This window comes from Garra rufa, chromosome 21, assembly GCF_049309525.1.
Source record: "Garra rufa chromosome 21, GarRuf1.0, whole genome shotgun sequence".
In the NCBI taxonomy this organism is placed as follows: Eukaryota; Metazoa; Chordata; class Actinopteri; order Cypriniformes; family Cyprinidae; genus Garra; species Garra rufa.
The window spans coordinates 41,222,149-41,244,398 of NC_133381.1; the positions used below are offsets into that span (position 1 = coordinate 41,222,149).

A 22,250-nucleotide genomic window follows, 5' to 3' on the forward strand; every position below is an offset into this window, starting at 1 on the left:
ATCATCACAGCAGGACGAATCTCATAAGACAGGCCTCTCCAGGCCTCGCAGTGGAAGGGTTAAGTACACGGTGTTTCTCCAGTATTTTTACAGTGATATGCGAGTGACAATGTCTCAGACACTTTGGCCCTGATCTCCCCCCACTGTTTTTCCAGTCCAACCCTTCCTTATGTATGGAACTGTCAGGGAATTCCTGGAATGTCTGGCTTTTTCCCTTTTTAAAATGTTTTTATTTCCACCAAAGAAAGCACAGCCGTTATATAGAATCTGTAAGACCCGCCGGCGTGCGGTTTTATGGTGATATCTAAAGCAGACGGTCACTTTTACCAGCATTCTCTTATTGATGGCTGCGTTTGTTTTATCACTGCTTTGCTTCAGTATGTCAGGGCTCATATTTAAGAGCGGAGCTCATCTCTAATATTAGGACTTTTTCCATTACATTGACTGTAAAGCAGTGAAGGGTGGAAAAGACGTTAAACAAGGATTCAGCTGTCCCGCTGCAGCCCTTTCCACTGAGATCAATTGGCAATTAATCATAATAGTGTTGGGGAAGAACGGTTAGAAAACTTTTTTTTTTTTCCCTCTGAAGATTCTGCCCGTCTGCCTTTTGTTTGCAGCGGAAGATTTCATTCCTGGTCAAAAAGTGGCATCCCATTTGTTAGGCATCTGGCTGGAACTTTCCGCCGGCTACTGTGCATCGTGCGCCAAACTACACGAAACCGAAGCGAATTCCTCTGCCGTTATCCTTCACCTCGTACTTGGCCTACAAATTGTGGAGAATCTCAAGCGAACGCTTGTTTAATAATGCATCATAATATCTCTTGATATACTGCTCAACGGTTTTCTTGCTGTCTTTAATGTTTGGGGGCTTTTTTGAGCACCTCCTCCACATCCAAGATTTTGGGGCCAGCGGTCTGTGCCAAACATGCTGAAGCCGTTAAGTGCGCTGTTGTCGAAGCCAAGGGGGTTAGGCGTAATGGCTTTCAAAGAGAAGTAGGGACCTTTGAAGTTGCGCTAGCCAGGAACTGCCAGGTATGCTGGATCAGCACTTCCAAGCCATTGTCCTCCTCCACCAACGTTGCAGCGTTTAGTCTAATGCTAATGAAGAATGGCCATTTGCTAACCAAATCCTGCAGCTGAGTGAACGGCCCAAGTTTTAAGCGTTGGGGTTTTCACATTAGGTATGTGGCAGCGTTGTCGTAAGCCTGAAATATTTGGGTGATTTTAGTTCCTCTTGGATGACTGCTTCAGCTTCCTTGGCGTCGGTAAAGATTCATTTCCAGTAAGTTATTGGTACCACTTGCAGATGATGATAATAATAGACGTGGTTTAGGATGGTAATGGAATGTCATAATTATTGAATATTTAGGTTTTGGATTGTGTCATAGGCTGGAAGAATGCGGCGTCCCACCGAGCGAAGAGTGCTGAATCGACTCTCGGCTTTTGCCTTGGCTCCTCATCCTGACCGTAGTATTCCAGGATTACTCTTCTTAACGGCCTTTAAATGTTTGCACGCAGTTTATAAGGCTCAGAATCACTCAGTTCAGTGTCAGTAGTGAGCGACTGCCTTTAGTAATTATTTAGTGATATTGCAAAGATGCTTATTTGAATTTAATACTTCTATTTACTTAATTTAAAGAAAATTATTTGTGATTTATGATTGCAATAATAGAGTACTGAAAGGATGGCATATTTTGTAGGCCAAACCCAGGAACAGGTTCTCGTTTTAGTCCTGAAGTCAGTGTTATTTTTTTATTTTTTATTTTTTTGTTAAATGCCTGAAATAAAGTCTGTGGTGTAAGAATCACAGAGCTTATTTTCTGCAATAATCCAAAAGCCAATGGAAAATCCTGGTGGGTTTTACAAAAATATCATCTTCTATGCAGTTTATCACACGTTACCATTAGTGCACTGCAAAAAATGCAAAATAATCTGCCGATGTGGTAGGCAAAAAAATCTTATTTCAAACAGAAAACAAGATTACATTTTTTAACCCCACTGGCAGATTATTTTGCTTGATTCAAGCAAAAAACGCACCTAATTTTTACTTGTTTTTCAGAAAACAAGAAAATAATTTTTAATTGTCTAGAAAATCTTCTTGATTTAAAGGGGTCATCGGATGCCAATTTTCCACAAGTTCATATGATACTTTAGGGTCTTAATAAAAAAGTCTATTATATACTGTGGTTAAAAATTCTCAATAGTAGTGTAAAAAAACACCCTTTTACCTTGTCAAAATCAGCTCTGCAAAAAATCAACTCATTTTATTGCATGGTCCTTTAAATGCTAATGAGCTCTGCTCGCCCCACCCTTCTCTGCCTGAGATGATGAGCCGCAATGTTTACTTTAGCCGCATTTAGCGGCGAAACGTGCCAACAAGCACATTATTAAGAAAGATAATTTGCAAAGATGCATTAAAAACCCTTATACTCACTTCTGCTGTGGGTGAAGCTACATCAGGAACTATTCGCACGAACTAGACACATATGTAGATCGGGATCAGCGCTTTCCTTTTAAAAAGGAAAGTAACGTTAATCCTCAGCGTCTTCAGCGGCTCAAATGTCGGGAGTAAATGACGACTGCTATGTTTATTACATCCAACAACAGAACACCTCAATCGCTCAATCTGAGACACACTTGTCTTCTCCTGCACCTGAGTCACACAATGGCGATCGGAGTCGGACTGTTTCAGCTCGGTGAGAATGCTGAGAATGACCTGATTTTAAAATGGGATGTTACTTTTAAAGATTAAAATAATACCACTGGGTGGATTTTTATCATTGTAGGGTGGTTGTGTACACAAACTGTCAACACACATTAATGTTCAAACAACATGTAAAAGTGAGTTTTGCATCCGATGACCCCTGTAAATGCCTGAAATAAAGTCTGTAGTGTAGGAATCACCGAGCCTATTTTCTGCAATAATCCAAAAGCCAATGGAAAAATCCTGGCGGGTTTTACTGGAGGCAACCAGAGAGATATGAACTTTCAGGTTGGCCTGCAAAAATACTTCATGCATCGCTATCATCTTTTATGCAGTTCATCACACGTTACCATTAGTGTTCTATTGTCCTCCTCCTGCCCACCTGCCCCTAATGTGAGCCTGGGTCTGGGAAATTATGATTTAAGGCATCCTGTATCCAGCACCCCTCCTCACGTCTGGAGCCAGAGATGTGTCCTCCTTAGCCACTCCTGAGCGATTCTGTCTACTGACTCAGCATCTCTCAGCCCCGCTCTCCTCCCTTACGCAAACATAGAGACACTGTTCGGTTTAAAGTTTTGAATTGAGAAATCAAATTTCCCCTGATGATTTGACATGTAAAAGGTAAGGTCAGAAATTGATTTTCATGGGCATTTTTTAAAATTTGTGAGGGCAGTTTTTTTACCACGACCTTAATAATTGTATATGTGTCGTCTTTAATGTCAAATACTTAAATTTAACCAGTTACTTCAATCAATCAAAATACGTAAAATACTTCAAACTATATGTTTATATACAGGAGCTAATAAGACTGCAATGTTATGACAAGAATGGTAATTGTTGATTATTGCTCTTGGCATTGTAATAATGATTTTTAATAGTGATTAATCTAATACATATAACAACTTTTTTGTGTCTGCATTTTGGGAAATGGCTCATCATATAGTCTGGCTTTTGATTCACATACAAGATTGCTGGTTTATGACGTTAGTCTAGTCTAGAGCAAGCTATGCAAAAAAAAAAAAAAAACATTATAGTCACTGAAGCTACAATTTTTTTTTTTGTATCTGCATTGTGTTGTTTACAATAAGGGAATTCACAAACACAAATAGTTCTGTCAATCATTGCACACACTCAACAACAGCTCTGGAGTTTTTAGTGCTGACTAATCTGGATGCCTCTGATTGGTCATTGCATTCCTAAGCTTAACAGAAACGCATGTGATTGGTTATAAGGCTCAACACTGCAAAAAAATCAATGTGTAACCTGATGCTAAATACTTCTATGTTAGGCTGAAAGTAGCTTTTATTGAAAGCAAACTTTCACTTAATACATCAGCATAAGACTCTGTAGCTCCTCACACTTGGGCCTTTCATGAACACACAGGCAACATTTACTACTACAACAGATCACTGGACTAAAAAAGTCACTACTTTCCAAAGGAACCTAATGTTAGGAAAGTGTCTGTTAATTTTTAACTGCGTGAATCTCTCAGTAGAGAGTTATTTGTTTGTTTGGTATGGTTCTCTGCGGACCCCTTGGCAAAGCAGTCACTAATATTATCACTATTATTATTTATGAACATTTATGGAAAGATATGGACCCAATAGTAATGCCACAGCTTACACTAAGTAACCAGGGTTGGAAATGAACGGGCACAAAAACCACCAAAATAAACAAACATACCCTCAAATTCAAGATAATTAAACTAGATCTATAATGATTGTCATGATTAAAGTGAAATGTGAAAAGAATAAAAAGTGTCAACTGTGGCATTGCATTTACAGTAGATTTGCTCAGGTTTCATCAGATTTCTTTTAACACTCTGTTTGCAATGTTGAGCATTATAACCAATCACACTTTTCTGTTGAGCTTATAAATGCAATGAACAATTTGTCATGCTGCAGAGAACTCAGAAGCTATTCAGTGAGATGCAAGAAAGAGATTCATTATAACATAAGTTATAATTATATATAAATAAAAAAAAATCCAGAGGGCAAATATTGTCTTTTAATGGTTAATTTCTGACTCTATAAGTAATATGTTAATTCTAATGTCTAATCTGTGATCAGTGATTTCATTACAGAATTATTTACAATTAGATGTTCTATGAAGAAAAATTGTTTCAAATCAGATTATTGTTTTGTTTTGTCATATATTGCAATTGCAGGGGGACTTGAAGTTTTTTTTTTGTTTTTATTTTGACAACTGTTCGATACGAATTCTCGTAACAAATTCACAAACATCACAAAAAATGTAGGAAATTTTGCAAATGTGAAAATAAAATGAACCTGGTGCATGTTGCATTTGTTTTAAAAAGTGCTTTATAAGCGAATAAAACTCAGCAGCGCATGCAGAGATGCATTGTGTAGTTCGTGTGAATCAGAGTATAAGTTGCTCTGATTCTGTTTGTTTGGATTAAAAAGATGGTTTGAAGAAGACTGGATTGCTTGTGATTGTTCCTATATATACAGTAAAAAGTGGCGTATTGTCAGCCATAGTGGATGCCAGTCAGGCCAGCACCAAACCAGCACCAACCAGAGTAAACCAGTCTGGACCAGCTTGGAAGTGCATGCAGATGTAGACTCGTCTTTCAGCAGGGATAACAGCAGTAGGACACATATAGGAATTATTGGATGACTCCTTGAGGAGTAGTACTGTAGTGTGTATAGTGTGGAGTTGAGTTAGAATACGTCAAACTCATCATTCAGAGACTTCTGACACTATCTGTAACTATTCCCATTGGCCATCCCATATTTTATTTTCCTAGTCTTATTTTCTTATTAATATTCTTTTAAGCTGTACAATATAATGGATTCAGCAGGATTCAGCCGTACGTCGTAATTTCGAGATCAGAAACAGAGGAATGTGAATAAACTGAACTTGATACCTTTAAGGAGTCACATGTTACTGCTGAAACTACGGTTTCTCGCACACATGCCTAATTTAAGAGGTCACAGGACTAAAAATAGTTGTAAGGGATACATTGATGCCCTCATTTTAATAAGAGCTTTTCATTCACCTTAATTGGACCCAGATGGCTCAGGGTTCACAGGACTTTCCTCTGGTTGGCGAGTGAGAAATTCCACCCCGGGATAACAGTGTTGTGTTAACGAGTCGACGCGGACGCCAGGGGCACGGCACACTGGAGCCCAGCTCCAACGGCAGTCATGCATCATCAACAACATAAAGCTTGATGCATTTATTGCACTTTTCCCTGGAATGCTGAATAATCGTGTGGTGGTAAATGCATTCTGTGGCTTATGGAGTTTATTTACATTACCTCAATGCTCACATATGCTCAAGTGGTGAATAAAAGTCAAGAAAATGCAACAAAAGTAATTTTTTCTTCATTGCTAGCATTTATTTTTAGTAGAAGTAGTTGTTTTCTAAGTGGAGAGAATGGCTTGAATTGTTGTGTTGTTTCTCATATCAGCATATCATAAGTTGCTTGCATTCAGCTGATACTTACAGTGAAGACCCCACATCCTCCGCTTCCCCACCGCCGTTATTCTGGCAGTTCGCTCTCATTGTTTATTGTGGAAAGTGTGTTTGCTCTACTGGTAAACATCTTCAGTACCTGCGGTTCTGCGTTTAAACAGAGGCTGTTGAGGTTATTATTGAAGCGGATGATGAAATGTCAAAGGTCTGTTTGGAAGTAGCTGCGCTGATGTTCGGGTTCACGTGGAGGTTTGTGCTGTAGATGTGGTGAGGTGGCGGTCTTTGAGGTTGTGTCATGGGTCACCAATTGTTTTTCCAACACACAAACCGTTATGAGAAATGAGAATTGCATGGGTGGATGGTTCTTTTCACATGACTCTGTGATCCCAAGTGTCTTTGGCTCTGCTGTTCTCATGTAGCCTCTTGCACAAGAACTGCTATTACTGATGTTTACGCAGTTTTTCCAGAATAATTCACTTCTGTATTTACATTCACATTTATTCCTTTAGCAGATGCTTTTATTAAAAGTGATTATGAATGAGCAATGCAGGCACATAGGCAGTTTGTACTATAGAGAATTGTTTATAAATGTATAAAAGTATGTCTTATTGGAGTCTGATGATGTTTTCCTAATGTGTATGAAGTTTTTTTTAATGACAAAAGCACAGCAAATGGAAAAAGCTCTGGTGCATGTGGGCCGGGCAAGAATATTTTGCCTATGAAAAACAACAGATGTCTAAAGATAACAGATATATAATGACATATAATATTTGGTGACTTAATCAATGTGCATAGGTTTTGTTTTATTTTTTCATTAAGAAATTTGCAGGGCTGCCCCTGACTAAAGAATGTTCTAGTCGACTAGTAGTCGTCTAAACATGTGGCCGACGGACGTTTGGATTTTCTGTTTTGTTATTGTAATTAGCTCAAGGACCAGCCATTAATGATCTGTCTGTCATGGACAGACTGACCGACTAATAAAAATTTAGTCAACTAAGCCTTTTCCAGTCAGCTTGTAAAATTTCAACCCTTCTAGATATTCCACACTCAACTGCAAGTGTATTGGAAACATTTAGGAACAGCAGCAACGTAAAATCACAGAGCGGGTCACCAATGTTCCAAAGTCTCCAACGTTCTGGTGATTCCACAGCTAAAGAGTTACAAACTTGTACTGGCTTTAATATCAGCACACAAACTATGCATCACAAACTTCACTGAATAGGCTTCCATGCAAACCTCAAATCACCAAATACAATGTCAAATGTCGAAAGAAGTGATGTAAAACACACTGACACTGGACTCTGGAGCAGTGGAAACCTGTTCTGCTTAGTAGCTCACACAGAGACCTGACCTAAACCCCATCCAACACCTTTGGAATTGCAAACCAGGCCTTCTCATCCAACATCAGTGTCTAACCTCACAAATTCTCTGCTGGATGAATGGCCAAAAATTCCCACAGAAACACTCTAAGGCCCTGATCACACCGAACGCGTCTTTTAGTTCTAAAAACGCGAGGCGCACAGCACTGCCTTTTTTGGTGACTTTTAATAAAAGAGCAGTGTGCTGCGTTTTTTTTATGTTGCTAAGCAACGACCAAAACAGCTGTCCTGTCAGTCAAATCAAAGGATTATAGCGCGAGCGCTCTAAAATCTTAGTTTTTTGCTGTTAAGTAAACTGTCATATTAGCAGAAACCCTAAATAATACAGCTCCGGGTTACCCACGATAGACACCAAAGGTTTCTCCTCTATTTCTTGCAGTCTCCGGACTTTTTAAGCAACGGTAAACTTTTGTCACCACAACAGAAGGCCCGCCTCTCCATTCATTCGATTGGACAATGGAAAAGAACGCGAATGACGTTGGGCGTTTTTCCGCTCAGAGTTGATTTTTTTTTTCAACTTCAGGCGCTCAGAGCGCTTCTGCAAAAACGCGAGGCGCAGCAGGCGGCGAAAACGCGAAGCGCCCGGTGCGCATAAGCAGCGCGCAGAACGCTCACTGCCAACAGAAAACCATTCAAAAAAGGCGCCTCTCGCTGCAAAAACGCGTTCGGTGTGATCGTGGCCTAAAATGTTCATTAATAAATGTTGTGGAAAGCCATTCCAGAAGAGTGGAAGCTGTTATAGCTGCAAAGGGGGCAAACTTCATATTAATGTCAATGAGCCAGAATTACTAAACAGGGCAAATTAGCATTGGAGCGCAATTTCATAAAAGTGCAGATGCGAGGGGAAAACTTTGCGTGTGATTTACTGACAATGCGCACATTAATGTTGTTGCTGCATGTCCCACGTTCTCTTGAGACTGTTCTTAAACAGGTGTCCTGAAGTTTTCCTTTAGAATTTTCTGGTATAATTTAGAATTCATTGTTCCATCAATGATGGCAGGCTGCCCTGGCCAAGATGCAGCAAAACAGGCCCAAGCCACGATACTTCCACCACCATGTTTCACAGATGGGATTGGATTCCTAAGCTGGAATGCAGTGTGTTCTTTTCGAACATAATAGCTTCTCATTTAAACCAATAAGTTCAATTTTGTTTTCGTCAATCCATTAAACCATTCTTCATGAGTCCTCTGACTTGTCCACGTGATCGTTAGCAAGCAGTTTTCTTTTTGGAGAACAGTGGCTTTCTTCTTGCGACCCTGCCATGTGCACCATTGGTTGCTCAGTGTTCTCCTGATGGTGGACTCATGAACATTAACATTAGCCAATGTGAGAAAGATCTTTAGTTGGTTAGAAGTTACCCTGGGAACTTTTGCAACCTCGCAGACTATTGCACGTTCTGCTTTGGAGTGATCTTTGTTGGTCGACCACTTCTCAGGAAGGCAACAGTGGTCTTGAATTTCCTCAATTTGTACACAGTCTGTCTGATGGTGGATTTGTGGAGTCCAAACTCTTTAGAGATAGTTTTGTAACCTTTTCTAGCCTGATGAGCAACATCAACTCCTTTTCCAAGGTCCTCAGTAATTGATTTTGTTCGTGACATGATTCACTTCCACAGACTTTGATAGATCCCTGTTCTTTGAATAAAACAGGTCACGTACTGACATTTGATAGTCATTGAACTGACTGGAAACACATCTGCACAGATGGACACTAATTTCACCTTTAAATTAACTGCTGATCCAGGAGATTCACATACTTTTGCAATGCACAGCTATGTAACACGGGACATTTTTCTCAATAAATAAATGACAAAGAAAATATTTTTCTCTCACTTGTTTGAATGGGTTCTCTTTGTCTATTTGGAAATTAAGTCTGATGATGCTTTGGGTTATATTTATGCAGAATTATAGAATTATAGAAAATTTTCATGCACCTGTCAAATTTGAGAATTTGGGCTTTTGGTTTTCAAGTGTTTCTTCAGACTAGTGGAAAGAAATCATCCAAAAGACACTGTTAAGTGTTTCTTTTATAGCACTTTATCTATTTGTGTCAATAGATTTCAATTACAGTGCATATTTTTAAAGGCCGTTTTCTTAAAATGAGTGTTTTCTCCTACACTGAGCCATAAATCTCCACTTCAGTAGCACTTACACACACCAAACTTTACGGTTTTATTTATCTATATCCTAAAGGTTTTTAAAGAGGGAATTGTTCATATATAATTTGCTTGTTTTTTCACATTTTATTCCTCAAAACATGGTAAACAAAAAAAAAAAAAAAAAAAAAAAAAAAAATATATATATATATATATATATATATATATATATATTTATGTGTATATACATATATAGTTTTCTGCCTGTTTTAATTTTTTTCTGAATTATCGAGTAACAAAATGAGATACCCAAAATCCCCTCTGTAAAAACATTTGACATTTTGAAACTGACTTCATCCAGTGTTTCTATTTTTGTACTAGAAATGTATGCAAATTAGCGCATATTTCATTAAACAATGCCTCATTTGCATATTTAAATGTAACATTTTAGAAAACTTGTAATACAAAAAATGTTTGCTATTATCAATGTTATCAATCAACTGGGTAAGTAAGGTCATAACTACTAGCTAATTTTTTCACCCTATTCACCTGCAGTGTCTCACCTTTTCTCTTTCTCTTTCTCTGATGTTTCCAGTGGTTCTCGTTAAACTTGATTATACAGTGCCTTAATTTTTTTTCCACATTTTGTTTTGTTGCAGCATTATGTTAAACTGCTTTAAATTAGTTTTTCCCCGCATCAATTTACACTCCATACACCATAATAATGACAAAGCAAAAACCAGATTTGCAAATTTTACAAATGTATTAAAAATAAAACACTGAAGTAAATTGCATAAGTATTCATACCCTGAACTCAGTACATAGTTGAAGCACCTTTACAGCCTCAAGTCTTTTTGGGTCTGATGTGAGCATCTTTGCACATCTGCATTTGGCAATTATCTGCCATTCTTTGCCTCATCTTTTCACCTCTCCATCTCTGTCAGCTTGGATGGGGGCTGGCAGACATTTTCTAGAGTCCTAGTTGTTCCAATCGTCTTCCATTATGGAGAATGCTTCTGTCAACCTTCAATGCAGCAGATTTGTTTCTGAACTCTTCTCTAGATCATTGCCTTAACACAAGTCTGTCACTGAGCTCTACAGGCAGTTATCTCGACCTCAGGATTTTCAGCTGTTAGACCTTTTCTGAGAGGTGTGTCTTTCTAAATCAGACTCATTCAAATGAATTTGCCACAGTTTAACTCCACTCCAAGGAATATGTCGAGTGTCCCAGAAAAGGGTATGAATACTTATGCATGGGATCTTTTCAGCTTTTTATTTTTAATAAATTTGCACAAATGTAAAAAACCTATTTTTTGCTTTGCCATTATGGATTAGGGAGTGTAGATTGATGTGGGGGAAAAAAAAAGTAAATTAATGAGCGGTTATGACTCGAAGCTGCCCACATTAGCTACTCTCATCTACATTCGTGCAAGGTACTTGACATCTCAAATGATGCTATTGGCATCAGCTAGCATCATTTTTTATTAAACAGGTTTGCTCTTGTCCTGTCAGGACACTCAAATGCGTTTCGACTAGTGTTTTGATGCTGTTGTTTGTCTTCAGTCTCAGGGCTGCGTGTGAAGCCGAGTCTGTGTGTGACGTGGATCTGCTCGGGGCTCAGAAGCAGCCGCCGGCTGCGGGAAACTACCAGCTCCAGTTCGCCATCCAGCAGCTCCAGCAGCAGAAGCTGCGCTCCAGACAGCTGCTCGACCAGAGCCGCACACGCCAGCAGGTAACAGCACAGTCACCGCACTTCATTTCACCTCCACACAATCAGGGTCTCTTTATTTTTAAGACCACACAGAGCTCAATAATAACCACACAGGCTAGTAGATGTTTATTTGCTCGGTGCCTGTTTTAATATTTTCACTGACAGATAGCTGTACCACATGTATACACTGTATTTTCTGGAAAATAAGTTCCACATGACTATACTCTGCACAGGGTTCAGATTTGATTGTTGAGTAAAAACACTGACAAGTTGCATCAGTGTTAAAATCACATTTTATTATTGCTGTCTGCAATAATATAAAATACTGAAACGAAACATTTACAAACATTATAAACAATGTGTAATTTAGTTCCCAGCACTCCACAACATTTTTTTTTTTTAATTTTGAAGTATCCAGAATAAAATAGAAATGGAAAAAAAATATATAAAACAACCATAAATTATTGTGGCATTCATTATAAACAACATTTATTATAAACATAACAAACTACTGGCATGTCAGCAATTGAGTTATTGATGTTCATTCAGAAGTTACAAACAGTGGCTAACACATTTTTGTGTGGCAACAAAATAAAAGAAATGCTTTTAAACATTAAGCATTATTTTTACCTTTGTAATAAATATTTAGGTAAAGTTAGGTAAATGTTTCGGTAAGAATCTCTCTCACACACTAATTCGATTTCTGGCGTCAGATTTCAGCATCCTTATTTCTGGTGTTTTTTTTTCTTTCAGATGTGTCATTTTTTATCATTAAGTTTCTTTTTTCCTTTTTCCTACTTATGTTTCTGCCAATAAAAAACTAGATGTTTTATTTGCATTATAGGTAAATACCACATTCACAAAGTAAAAAATCTTAACCCTCTACAGTAAAACGTACTTGTTTCAGATTACGTTTAGTATTATTATTACTTTAAAAAAAAATCTCCAATAAAAAAGCTTTAAAAACATCCCACATTATACAACAGTTTTTAAATTGTTTAATTTTTTATTTTTTTTTTATGTGTTGCCTTACTTGTTCTATAATATATTTGTTCTAATATATTTTTGTTGATATTTAAGTTTTAAGTAAATAAAATACTGCCTGGTTGGAAAACCTTGTTCATTCAGCACCAATACAAACTTGTGCATGTTTTGTGTGCATTATGTAAGTTGCTTTGGAATATAAGCAAACCATGTTTCCTACTGTATGATACAAAGTTGACTTTTTAATGGAAAATGGCAATTTGCTACAACAAAACATCACAGAAAACCAAATGTGTGAGATTAAAATGCATAAAAACTAACATACATTATTGCTAAACATAAGACCACTGACCCTCATGTTGAATCGGTCCCATTAAAGTGTGCGATACGCTAGTGTAAACCAAAAGTTGACCCTTCTTAAGACAAAAGGAGCCAGGATATTGGAGTCTTGTGACTCTCATTATAACGTTCCAGTTCCTCCAGTGGGGTTCGGTCTGTATGAAATGTGATCTGCTTGTGTGTTTCGCTCTCAGCTGTGCATGTCACACTTACATCAGATCCTGTAAACATCGCGTCTTCAGCGCCACCCGCTAACGTGACTGCGAGCGCATTTATAATAGTGTCGCAATTCAGCTACGCTGATGTCACTGTTCTGCGTTGACGTTCGTCTCTAATTAATGCAATTGGAGATTTGTTTTTCTTGGCACATGTCGATTATGTCCAGCAGGGGATTATGGGAAAATGATCCCCACCCCCACAGACTTTTGTGGATGGACATCTCCTTCCTGGTACAGTGAAGCAATCAGCATCTCCAGAGGGCTTCATTAGGCCACGGGACCCTCAGAGGAGACGTCCGTCATAGGTCCTCAACTCACACTGCATTACAGTAAATGTGCTGTGAAATGAATGAAATAGCAGTGTGTGTGTGTGTGTGTGTGTGTGTGTGTGTGTGTGTGTGTGTGGTCATCTGTGTGTATGTTTGTGCTGTTTATGAGTCAGCGCTGTATCAGTGGATACTCCCTAAACCTCCCCATGAAGCACTGCTCTTCTTCTGAGACTCAACCAAGCACACATTCATTACTACAGCCACATACAAACATTTTTTCACCTAGAGTACAGTTCGTCTTTAGCACTGATCTCAACACAAATAAATGGCAGGTCACAATCTCTACAATAACTGTTCAAAATTTTGCAAGAAATGAATGCTTTAATGCAGCAAGGATGCAATAAATGAATAATAAGTGAGAGTAGTAAGTAGTAGTAATTTTCCAATTGAATCAGTTTCCACAAAAATATTGCACACCACAACTGTTTCATCATTAATAATAATCAGAAATGTTTCTTGAGGTGCAAAACGGCATATTTAAGTGACACTGACGACTGAAGTAATGATGCTGAAAAATCTGGTTTGATCGCAGAAATAAATTACATTTTAACATAGATTCACATAGAAAACAGCTATTTTCAGTTCTAAAAATATTTAACTATTTTTACTGTATTTTTGATCAAATTTTTAGCCTTGCTGAGCAGAAAAGACTTATTTCAGAAACATTTGCAAAGCTTCACTCCAAACTTTTGTCCACTAGTCTATTTTTTTAATTGATTAACAGTATATTTAGCATAATTCTAATTCAACAACCTGTAGGTGAATGTATAATTTAATGACAATAAATAGATCTAGCTTTTATAGACCAATTTAGAGTAGACATCACAGTAGTGGCTGCAGAAAAACACTGGCAGCAAGTGGAGGTAAATGGGTCAAATCCATTGAAAATAAGAGAAAAAAAAAATATTGTTGTGCCTTTTGATGTCAAAATCACAATGCAAACCATACTGTCGTCAAAGACGCCATTTGTAGTTAAACGCAGATGTTTAAATTAATGGAAACTGCTATGATTACTCTACTTAAGCATAAATTTGATTTAAACAATAGATCTACATAATATTAACATTAACATTAATGTGTATTGTATTAGCCCTACAGTTACAGCATTGAATATTATTTAAACCTATTACTATTAACATTTTTGCAACAGTTTTATTTATTTTATCTCACAATTCTGACGTTTTCTCGCAAATGCAAGTTTACATCTCCTATTTCATTTACATTTACATTTATTCATTTAGCAGACGCTTTTATCCAAAGCGACTTACAATTGGGAATACAACAAGTGATTCATCCTAAGGAGGCAGATCGACATAGGAAGTGCTCAAAAATACCATATGTCAGGCGTTGTTAGATGAGTACGGGCTAGAAAGGGAAGATCAGGAAAGAGAGGAGAAGATTTTTTTTTTTTTTTTTTTTTTTTTACAAATTTTTTTTTTTTTTTTTAATTTTTTTTTTTTTTTTTTTTTCGGACTTTATAACTCGATTTAACTAAAAAATTGTGAGTTTCCTGCCACCAGATAGGCTTCGCCCATAAAAAAAAAAAATCATCCCTGTTTCAGATTTGTAAGACTATCCCTCTATCTAAAGTCAATTTTGTTGAATAACAGGGCTTATCGCTGGATGACACGCTCTTGTAATAAGAATCGAACATTTTGGAAATGGCATCTAATCAATGTGATCTTTTTTAAATCAAACTATTTTGTACTGTAATCATATCGTTCTCTAGCCATAAAGGCCATCTCTGACGGGTTTTCTACAACCTTTTTACAAACCTATAATTGGTCTATAACATCTCCTTTTTGCCAGCGTGGCGTGGGTCATCCTATCGTCCTGATCTTTGTTTTGATGGCTTGTTTACACTCGCATGCAAGCTCTCTTAGTCCCTGACATATCTGTCTGGAAGAATGTTTTAACTTGAACTCTCAGTTGCTTTGTTGAGTTGCTGCGCTGAATCCGTTGAAACGGCTAGAGCGGAGATGGTAAGCGGCGTGATTGCGGAGCGTGTTATTGGGCGGCTGTGTTCTGTATTGGTTCAGACTCTACGGCTCCTCTGCTGTCTTGGCCCGTGGCCACCTGGCAGCATTAGAAAGGTGCCCTTTCCTGGCCCGCAACTCACAACCGCCAGCCGGTGAGTCCCGTCCACTCATTCATCAAACGCCAGGGGCCTCACGACTCCCTCGCGGACCGAGACGGAAAGAATGCTTTCTCGTCCCCTTCGAATCAATGAACGGTAGCCATTAAATTGCATGTCAGTGTGGAAAATATGTTTACCGAGTCCAAGCTCTCGCTCAGATGAAAACTTGTCTAAACAAGAATGAAATGTGAAGAATTCCTGTGTTTTGGTATGTCCGATTATAAAGTATTTAGTGGCTGTTATGATAAGCCGTGTCATTTCTTTCTTCCATGTGAGTGAATGAACTGGCTTTTGGAGGCTGTTGTGCTTGACCTCGAATGACTCGAAGGAAAAATGCTGCTTCTAATAAAGACTGAGATAAGGTTGTTCCTTCACCGGACCGTTCAGCACAATCGTTTTATTCCAAGCCTCCTCCTCTGCTGGAAGATCTCACCGAAGCCTAAAATAGACAAACAGCTTGAGCAGATTCAAACAAACATTACAACGATAAACAAAAACTGAATAAATACATCTATGAGACTATTTAGATGTACACTAATATATACCAGTTTACCAAAAAATGAAAATTAGCTAAAAATGTACACACTCTTAGTTCATCCGAGTTTGTTTCTTCATCAGATTTGGAGAAATGTAGCATTCATCACTTGCTCACCAATGGATCCTTTGCAGTGAATGGGTGCCGTCAGAATGAGAGTCCAAACAACTGATAAAAACATCAATATTATCCACAAGTAATCCACACTCCAGTCCATCAGTTAACATCTTGAGAAGACAAAAGAAACAAATGCATCATTAAGATGTCCATAATCCATAATAACGCTTCCTCCAGTGAAAACACCCATCTTCTGTTGTCTCTCACATCAAAATCCAGCCACATATTTGTTTAGAGCTGTTTTGGCTTGTAAACGGTGCTTGATCTGTGCAGATTTCTCTCCCGATTCAGAGCAGATGGACATTTTCTGTATGGACAGATTAACACCTGCTGCATGGTTTATAGTTAAAAAACATCTTAATGATGGATTTTTTATTTTTTTACCTTCTCAAGATGTGAACTGATGGACTGGAGTGTGGATAATATTGATGTTTTTATCAGTTGCTTGGACTCTCATTCTCACGGCACCCATTCACTGCAAAGGATCCATTGGTGAGCAAGTGATGAATGCTAGTGATGGTGAGCAAGTGTGGATTACTTGTGGATTATTGTGATGTTTTTATCAGCTGTTTGGACTCTAATCTGACGGCACCCATTCACTGCAGAGGATCCATTAGTGAGCAAATGATGGAATGATCTGGGTTCTCATTTATAAACGTTGCGTATGTACAAAATGGCATAAAAATATGCGTAAGCAATTTTCCACGCACATATCCGGATTTATAAAAAATAATTTAGACCCTGCACACAAACTCTTTTGGAGTGAGAAAAGTACTGAAGTAAATGATTTTATCTGTATTCATTACAATATGCATTTACATTGAATATTCCACTTTCATTAATGGAGATAAGCACTGAAATGACAAAAAGTCAATATGCAGAAGTTAAAAAATTATATGAATTTAAACATAGTGGATGCTCTCGATCACTTTTCCTGTGTGATGCTATGTTTTAATGACAGCGAGTGGTACTATAGGTGCACAATAATTCATATTTAAACTAAGATATCTCATGTTATAAGAAAATATTTTTTGTGAGAACACTGATCAATGATGTGCACTTGCTTCGATATTATGGCGGACACTGCTGGATTTGGTGGTTGAACGATCAATTGTCCGGTTTGAATGATGTCATGTGATTATGTAACATTATGTAAAATACCACTGTATTTCAAGGATACAACAGTAAGATTTGCAAGTTTACTTTTTTAAATACTTTCAGTAATGCGCCGCGTCAGACAAATTTACACTGCAATAAATATAGGTCTATCTGTTCCCACTAAAAATGGATGTTCACCTTAATATTTGGCCACTGTAAAAGAATGAGATCAACTCTATTCTGAAATATATCTGAGAAATATTTTAAACCGCTTTGTTTTCATGGATATTTCAAATATTTATTCTAAAACATAACAAGGATACTGGATGATTTTTAGCAATACAAATTAATGTGTATGGCACAAATGGAATAATATCCATATCTCTTGTACCCTTGACAGAGTTAATGGTTGGGAATATGCATGGAAATGATAAGCAGAGGAGGTTATGCATAGTAAAACTAGGCGTTGGAATCTCCATATATGGTGTTTTCAGGGAGGAATCAGGGTGGAGATGTACGTACGCACAATCTTCCTCTGATCGGGATTTATAAATGTATTTTTGCACAGGTTCCGGCATAGCTTTTGTGCGTACATACAATTTTAGGATGAAATCTACGGAGAGTTTTATAAACGAGACCCCTGATGAAGAAACAAACTCATCTACATTTTGGATGGCTTTGGGGAGAGTATCCTTTAAGCCAGTTTAAATTTTTGTGAACTATTCCTTTACACTTTGATGCAAGTATTTTAACCTCAGAATTATTCTGCACGCCATTTTTAAATTATAATGCACAAGTGTTTCATTTTCAGCAGACTTCAGGAACTTGCTGTCTGAATGAATTGTCACTTTCATCTCTCATCTTCATTTGTGTCTCAGGCCATTCTGTCGGCACACACCCTCACACCTGCGGCTTCAGCACGAGCTCACGCTCCCAGCAGCCCTCTGAACCAGCCCTTCAGACGCACCCTCCACCAGACGGACAGCGCCGGACTCCTCACGCTCACCCCCAAACCTCCCAGCAGCGCACCGAGAGACGGACGCGTGCGCAAGACCACCGCACACTCTCTCCACAAGTAAGACTCAGCATGTTTGCATACTGCAGCCTGTGTGACTGTGTGCTTCATTAGCAGCTGCGAATGTCGATAATTGCAATACCAGCTTTATAGAGAGGATATCAATATCAACTAGCAATTTTATTATGAAAATGTATGCATAAAATAAGCTTTGATGGTAATAAATTTACAGACGTTACAGTTATTTCTCATAATTAAGGGCAAATCCAAATGACACATTTATTGCTTTAGGTTTTAATGGTTTTAACTTTTAAATTAAAAGTTGTTTTAATATTGATCATTTTATGATGGTTAATAAATCACAAAAAATAATCTGATAATTTGCTATTTCCTATTATACAGAAAACATTGCTATTAGTATTGGCATACTAGCCTTGATAGGTCATAATAAAAAGATTCTTTTTTTTAATTCTGCATTCATTTTGGGCATTCAATGTGTATATATTAATAATTACAACATTTAATATCAAGTGTGATTTACTGAAATAGTGTAATTGATTATACTACTGTTCAAAAGTTTTGGTTAAAAATATTTATTTTGCTAACCAAGGCTGCATTTTTTTTTTTTTTTTTTTTTTTTGAAAATACAGTAAAACAGTGAAATATTATTACAGTTTAAAATATCAGTTTTCTATGTAAATATATTGCAAAATAGAATTTATTTCTGATATCAAAGATTCATTTTCAGCATTATTACTACAGTCTTCTGTGTCACATGATCCTTCAGAAATCCAGAAAAAAATTTAAAAGTCTCTTCTGCTCACCAAGGCTGCAATTATTTGATCAAAAATATAGTAAAAACTGTGAAATATTTTTACAATTTAAAATAGCTGTTTTCTATGTGAATGTTAAAATGTAATTGATCGCTGTGACCGAAAATGAATTTTCAGCATCATGGCTTCAGTCTTCAGTGTCACATAATCCTTCAGAAATCATTCTGATATACTGATTTGCTGCTCAAGAAACATTTACGATTATTATCAATGTTGAAAACAATTGCGCTGCCCAAATTTTTTGTGCAAACTCTGACACATTTTTTTTCAGGATTCATAAATGAACAGAAAGTTCAAAAGAACAGCATTTATTTGAAATAAAAAATCTTTTGTAACATTATAAATGACTTTAAATTAATTTCGATCAATTTAATGCATCCTTGATGAACATTAATTTCTTTCAAAAAAATAGCTGACTCCAAACTTTTAAAAGGTACTGTAGTGTATTTAAAAAAAAAAAGTCAATCGGTACAGTAAAAGACATATTTTTGGCTACCTTTACTATCATAAACAAAACTTCAAGGTTGACTCTGAGTGGTTTTCTGGTCGTCTGTGAAATCTCACTCACGCTAACACAGAGATGTTTGACCAAACGCTGATATCCAAAATCTAGTTACTGTTCCGCTCGTCCACTGCTGTTTCGAATTTCAGGACAAAATAAAAACTATTCAGGAATGTTTAGAGTCCAGAAATTAACAAAAGTAAAAATGTGGTATTTGTTTCCAGAGTGCGTCAGGTTTTCAATGCCAGACGCCACTGATGTGTTCAATCCTCGGCTGAGGTTTGCATTAGCGATTGCTGTGTAGAAGAGCACATTAAGAATGTTAATTCCATTTGCATTAATTGTCGTCATCCACGCACACATGCATACGCACGCCACAGGCCTTTGCCTACTAAGTAAACAGTGACGGGGCGGCCGGGCCGTGTTTATGCGTGCTGTGGAAACCTGATTTTGTTTTGAGATTTGCAGACAGAATGGTGGGAGGTGAGCCACGGCTCTCGGACCACAGACCGCTCTTATGCTTCCCACGCTGCACTGCACATTTGGCCCAATTACACAGCATTAGCAGAGCTCAGAGATATCAGCGGACGCTTTACTAACAGCATGTGGCCCACCGTAGTGGGGTCGTCTCCGTCGTGAAGGCCTGATTGATGTGGTGGAGGGATGCAAATCGTTTTTCTCCTAAAACAATTACACTTGATTTCGTAAAAGATTACCTTAATGTTTCCGATCATTAAAAATGATTAGGTTAAAAATATAGCCCGCAGGAGCAAATGCAGATAAACCACAGAAAAATGACTCGGTGTGTCCAGATTGCACCAGGACTGGGTTATACAGCTGAAAGACTGTATATTTTGTTAGGTTTCAAAATGTGAAGCAATAGATGTAAAGCAGCGGTTATTCTGCTGCACTGTAAAAAAAAAAAAAAAATGTTGTCTTGTTTCCAGCCAAAATATAAAAAATATTTTTTTTAAATCTTAAAAGAAGGATTTTCTAGACAAGTAAAAAATATTTTCTTGTTTTCAGAAAAAAAAACAAGTCAAAAGTAAAAAAAAAAAGAAAAAAGAAAAATAATCTGCCAATGGGGTAAGCAAAAAATTCTTATTTCAAACAGAAAACAAGATTATTTTTCTTACCCCATTGGCAGATTATTTAAGCAAAAACACACTTGATTTTGAAAATATTTTAACTTTTCTAGAAAATCCTTCTTGATTTAAGATTTTAAGATATTTTGGCTGGAAACAAGACAACAAATCTAAGTAAGAAAAGCATTTGTTGCAGTGTGGACTTCACACATCCACTCAAAACCACCTCCAGACCAGTTTGTCAAAACGATTAAAAAGTGTCCCAGAAAAGTGATGTTTCTGAAAAGCTCCAGCATTATGTATTTGCAGATGCCACTTGGTTTGATAATTTGCAATTTTATCTAAAGCAATTCAGACATTTTTAAGTGTTTAGGAGTTCACTTCCAGAACAAAAATGTACAGATAATTTACTCACCCCCTTTTCATCCAAGACGTTCATGTCTTTCTTTCTTCAGTCGTAAAGAAAACATTTCCTACTTTTTTCAACATTTTTTTTGTCTTGTTTCCATCCCAAATATCTAAAAATTCTTAAATCAAGGAGGACTTTCTAGACAAGTAAAAAAAATTTAGTTAAAATTAGTGAGTTTTTGCTTAGAACAAGTATTATTTCAAACAGAAAACAAGATTTATTTTCTTTTCTATTTTCTTGTTTCAAGCAAAAACGCACCTCATTTTGACTTGTTTTTTCTAAAAACGAAAATAATGTTTACTCATCTAGAAGATCCTTTTTTGATATTTTGGCTGGAAACAAGACAAAAAATCTAAGTGAGAAAAGCATTTTTTGCAGTGAATATTTTTGTATTCATTTCTTTCCACCATGAAACAAAAAGGAGATGTAAGGCAGAGTGTCTGAGCTGCTTTTACACACAATGAAAGAATAAAACTGTTTTGTGTCGAGAGTTCATTGTGGTTAGGCAGACATTTCAAATCTAGTATATGAAATTTGCTTCAGCGTATTGAGTGACAAAGTCAACACAAACATGATAATATTTAGGATATAAAAGCACGAAGAATCAAAAAATGAGCACCAGTTAAACACTGCAACTAAAGTGGAGGGTGACTCAAAAAACTCCAAAAATGACATGAACTTTCCTTTGACTTTTGCCGTGTGGAAAAGGGCTCTCGGACAGTGACGGCGAGGAAATGAGGACAACTTCTTCAACTTTTTAACTTATTTAAAGGTCTTTCCTATGGAAAGATCAGTCTGCGTCCAAAGAGGATGATCATAAGATACATCTGAGCCGGGCCGTTTGAGGATCAGGAAGATTTCATCACTCTTTTCAGGATATACACAGAGAGAAAGAGAAAGAGAGTCTCGGGTAAATGATACCGCTTGGAAAGGCAGACGAGGGAGAGGCAGGAAATGGAGGTAATTCCTGAACGGCTGAATGAAGAGAGAGCTGAAAGAGCGGTGGAGAGACATTAGAGAGCTATCAGAGACAGAGGAGGGTTACGCAGAGTTAAAGCAGTGTTTGCTCGCGGCCCGTGCCGTGTTTACCCTCTCCGTGTGGAATTCCTGAGCCCCTCGCTCTCTCCGCCGCGCTGCATTCTTGTGGTTGGCCTGTGTGACATGGGAAAGTGTGGGAAAAACGGAAGCCCGAAAAGCAAAAATTCAAGTGGAAACACTGAACCGACTAAAGAATGAAGAGAAATGGAGGATAAGAGGCAGGTGAAGATGCAGAGCACATCCAGGAGAAGCCAAAGAGGACTTCGATTGGAAGGGCGAAGACA

At 37.5% G+C, this 22,250-nt stretch overlaps 1 protein-coding gene across 2 annotated transcripts in view; it reads left to right on the top strand.

Moving 5' to 3' along the window:
* ttll5 (tubulin tyrosine ligase-like family, member 5) overlaps window positions 1-22,250 on the top strand; it is a 131,025-nt gene that overhangs the window by 91,385 nt on the left and 17,390 nt on the right. For both annotated transcript variants that reach the window (XM_073827600.1, XM_073827601.1), the window contains exons 29-30: window positions 11,180-11,348; window positions 17,963-18,159. In XM_073827600.1, coding sequence (XP_073683701.1) covers window positions 11,180-11,348; window positions 17,963-18,159 — 366 coding nt within the window. The remainder of the gene's footprint in view (window positions 1-11,179; window positions 11,349-17,962; window positions 18,160-22,250) is intronic.